Source organism: Bidens hawaiensis, unplaced genomic scaffold (genome assembly GCF_021521415.1).
Source record: "Bidens hawaiensis isolate Kalapana, Puna unplaced genomic scaffold, B.hawaiensis_p1.1 tig00101183_1, whole genome shotgun sequence".
Classification (NCBI taxonomy): domain Eukaryota; kingdom Viridiplantae; phylum Streptophyta; class Magnoliopsida; order Asterales; family Asteraceae; genus Bidens; species Bidens hawaiensis.
This window is the reverse complement of record NW_027504700.1, coordinates 1-2,321: the sequence shown is the minus strand read 5'-3', so window position 1 is coordinate 2,321 and position 2,321 is coordinate 1. Positions and strand designations below refer to the sequence as shown.

The 2,321-nt window shown below is 42.8% G+C and overlaps 1 protein-coding gene across 1 annotated transcript; it reads right to left on the bottom strand.

Moving 5' to 3' along the window:
• Positions 1–660, bottom strand: LOC143608150 (glyoxylate/hydroxypyruvate reductase HPR3-like). The gene is made up of 2 exons (XM_077083318.1): positions 634–660; positions 1–541 (listed from the first exon to the last, which is right to left on the bottom strand). Exons 1-2 carry the CDS (start codon positions 658–660, stop codon positions 11–13), a joined length of 558 nt encoding a protein of 185 aa, XP_076939433.1. The 3' UTR covers positions 1–10.
• Between the last annotated feature and the right edge of the window lie 1,661 nt (positions 661–2,321).

Genomic DNA, 2,321 nt, shown 5'->3' with positions numbered 1-2,321 from the left:
AACAATTTCATTAGTAATCACTAAGATTAATTTCAGACAACAATGGCTTATTCGAGAAAAAAGCCGCTACATTTGCGATCACTATCCCTCTAACATAATCAAACGCCTCCGGTGTTACAAAAGCTTTGTGTGTAGACAAAACAACATTATCAAGCGTAAATAGCTCTTTTGGTACTTCGGGTTCATTCTCAAACACATCAAGACCCGCTCCTCCAAGCTCGCCTCCAACCAAGAACTTCACTAGTTCCTTCTCATCCACAATGACCCCACGCCCAATATTAACGATAATGTCCTTCTTCACGAGGGCAGTCATGACGTCACGATTGATAATTTTGCGAGTTGTGTTGGTCAACGCACAGCAAATAATTAGAAAATCACTGTTGGTTGCAAGATCTAGGACATCGGGGTAGAATGCATAAGGAACTTTGGACTTCTTGTTTCTTGTGGTGTAGGCAATGATGCAGCCAAATGGCTCGAGCCGTTTAGCAACCAACGAGCCGATGCTTCCAAGCCCAACAATCCCAACTCGTTTGCCCCCTAACTAAACGATGAAAATTAATGGTTCTAGGTTAATGCCATTAGTTACCTAAAAATCTCTTGTAATCAGTTTTTTTTTTGGAACAACCAAGTAACGCCGGGTATTCCGTACGCGGTCCCCATTGGCTAAAGGTAGCCCGAGCCGGCCACGAGTCCGGACGGATGGAGCCCCTAGCGGTCCACCTATTGAGGAATTCCTCGGATAAAACCCGACCTCCACGCCCGCCAAACGGCACGACAACAAGGAGCCAGTAAAACCGGGTGAGATCAGAACTCGAACCCTGGCAAACCAGGGTCATCCCTCATATCTCCCATATAAATTGGTGGTAGTGAGATTTAAACCCCCTATTTTTCATTAGTAAAGTGAGTACTCTACCGAACGTTAATTTATGTCAAACAAATATATTGCCACTAAACAATAAAAATATGAATAAGCAATTATTGTTTATTGATATAAGTAGCAATCCCCAAATAATTTATTTTGCCACTAAACAATAAAAATATGAATAAGCAACTAAGCAACTATTGTTTATTGAATTATTGATATAATTAGTAGCAATCCCCAAATAATTTATTTTGCCACTAAACAATAAAAATATGAATAAGCAACTAAGCCATTACCAACGCCTATCTTGCGGTGTATGTCAACAAATGATCGATCAGATTAATGGCGTTGGATGATGGCTTAAGGCTTGTGAAGAAGCGTGGATCGACTTACTTGTATTCGATCTACGTTCCTCGGGTGTGAGTGTGCTATATCACCGATGGTTTTCCGGAATATGAGTTCTTCCACCTACAAAACGAACAACACCGTGAACTTATCCCTCAAAAAGGGACAGAGGGGTCCTCTTTGGGGTAACCCTCCGGTGTGAGAATAAGATATTGTAGGAGAAGATAATGAGAATGTGAAAATGAGTAAGGACTTAGAATATATTTTCTTGCTTACCTCCCACTGTGGAGGTGGTGTGGTATTTATAGTATTAGGGTTTCCAATGATTGGGCTCAGACCCAATTAGGGCCTTTTTGGCCTCCTCCTATTGCTTCGCGCCACGTGTACTTAGGACACCTGGTGCTTTTTTATTGATTATTCTCTGACCAAGGTATTTCACCTGACCCATGTGCCATCACGTGGTAGCACATGGGCTTTGCTGAGTTGTCCACCCTTCATTGGCAGCTGTCAACATCAGCATATTCTTTATTCCTTAAAAGATACCTTCTGGAAGGTTGTTTGATGAGCACAATCATGGTTGTCCTTATCCTGATTTGGATAAGGACGTGGTTGATTGTGTGCATGTGTGATATGCGCCTATCCTGGGGATGCGCGAGGTCTTCTCTTTATTCTCACGCGCAGATGTTTCATGCGCAGATGTGATATGCGTGAGCATGTGATATGCGCAAGCATATGTAATATGCGTGAGCATATGTGATATGCGCCACGCGCAGATGTGATATGCGTGAGCATATGTGATATGCGCCACGCGCATAGGTTTTGGCTTTGTGTCTTCATGATATCCTGATTTCAAGCCTCTTGTCTATATCTTGTGGGTTGACCCGCCCCGCTCGATGTTAAGGCGGGTGCATACCCCTTCAAGCCCCCCCAGTCTAATGTGTGTCTTGTCTCGCGCGAGCGAGGTAAGATAGATATTAGACTTAATAGTTTGCTCTTTTAATAGGGTTTGTCTTTTTTTTTTCATTTCTCATATGTGCGTTGCGCGAAATTCTATCCCTTTGGTTAAAACGAATCGTCAATACACGTGGTTGGTTGGTGCTGACATGCATCAGAG

Bases quoted from the DNA above. Each gene is read 5' to 3' on its own strand.
- LOC143608150 (XM_077083318.1), bottom strand. From the start codon at position 660: ATGGGGACCGCGTACGGAATACCCGGC. The intron at 542-633 runs GTTACTTGGTTG...TTCATCGTTTAG, and splicing joins CCGCGTACGGAATACCCGGC to TTAGGGGGCAAACGAGTTGG.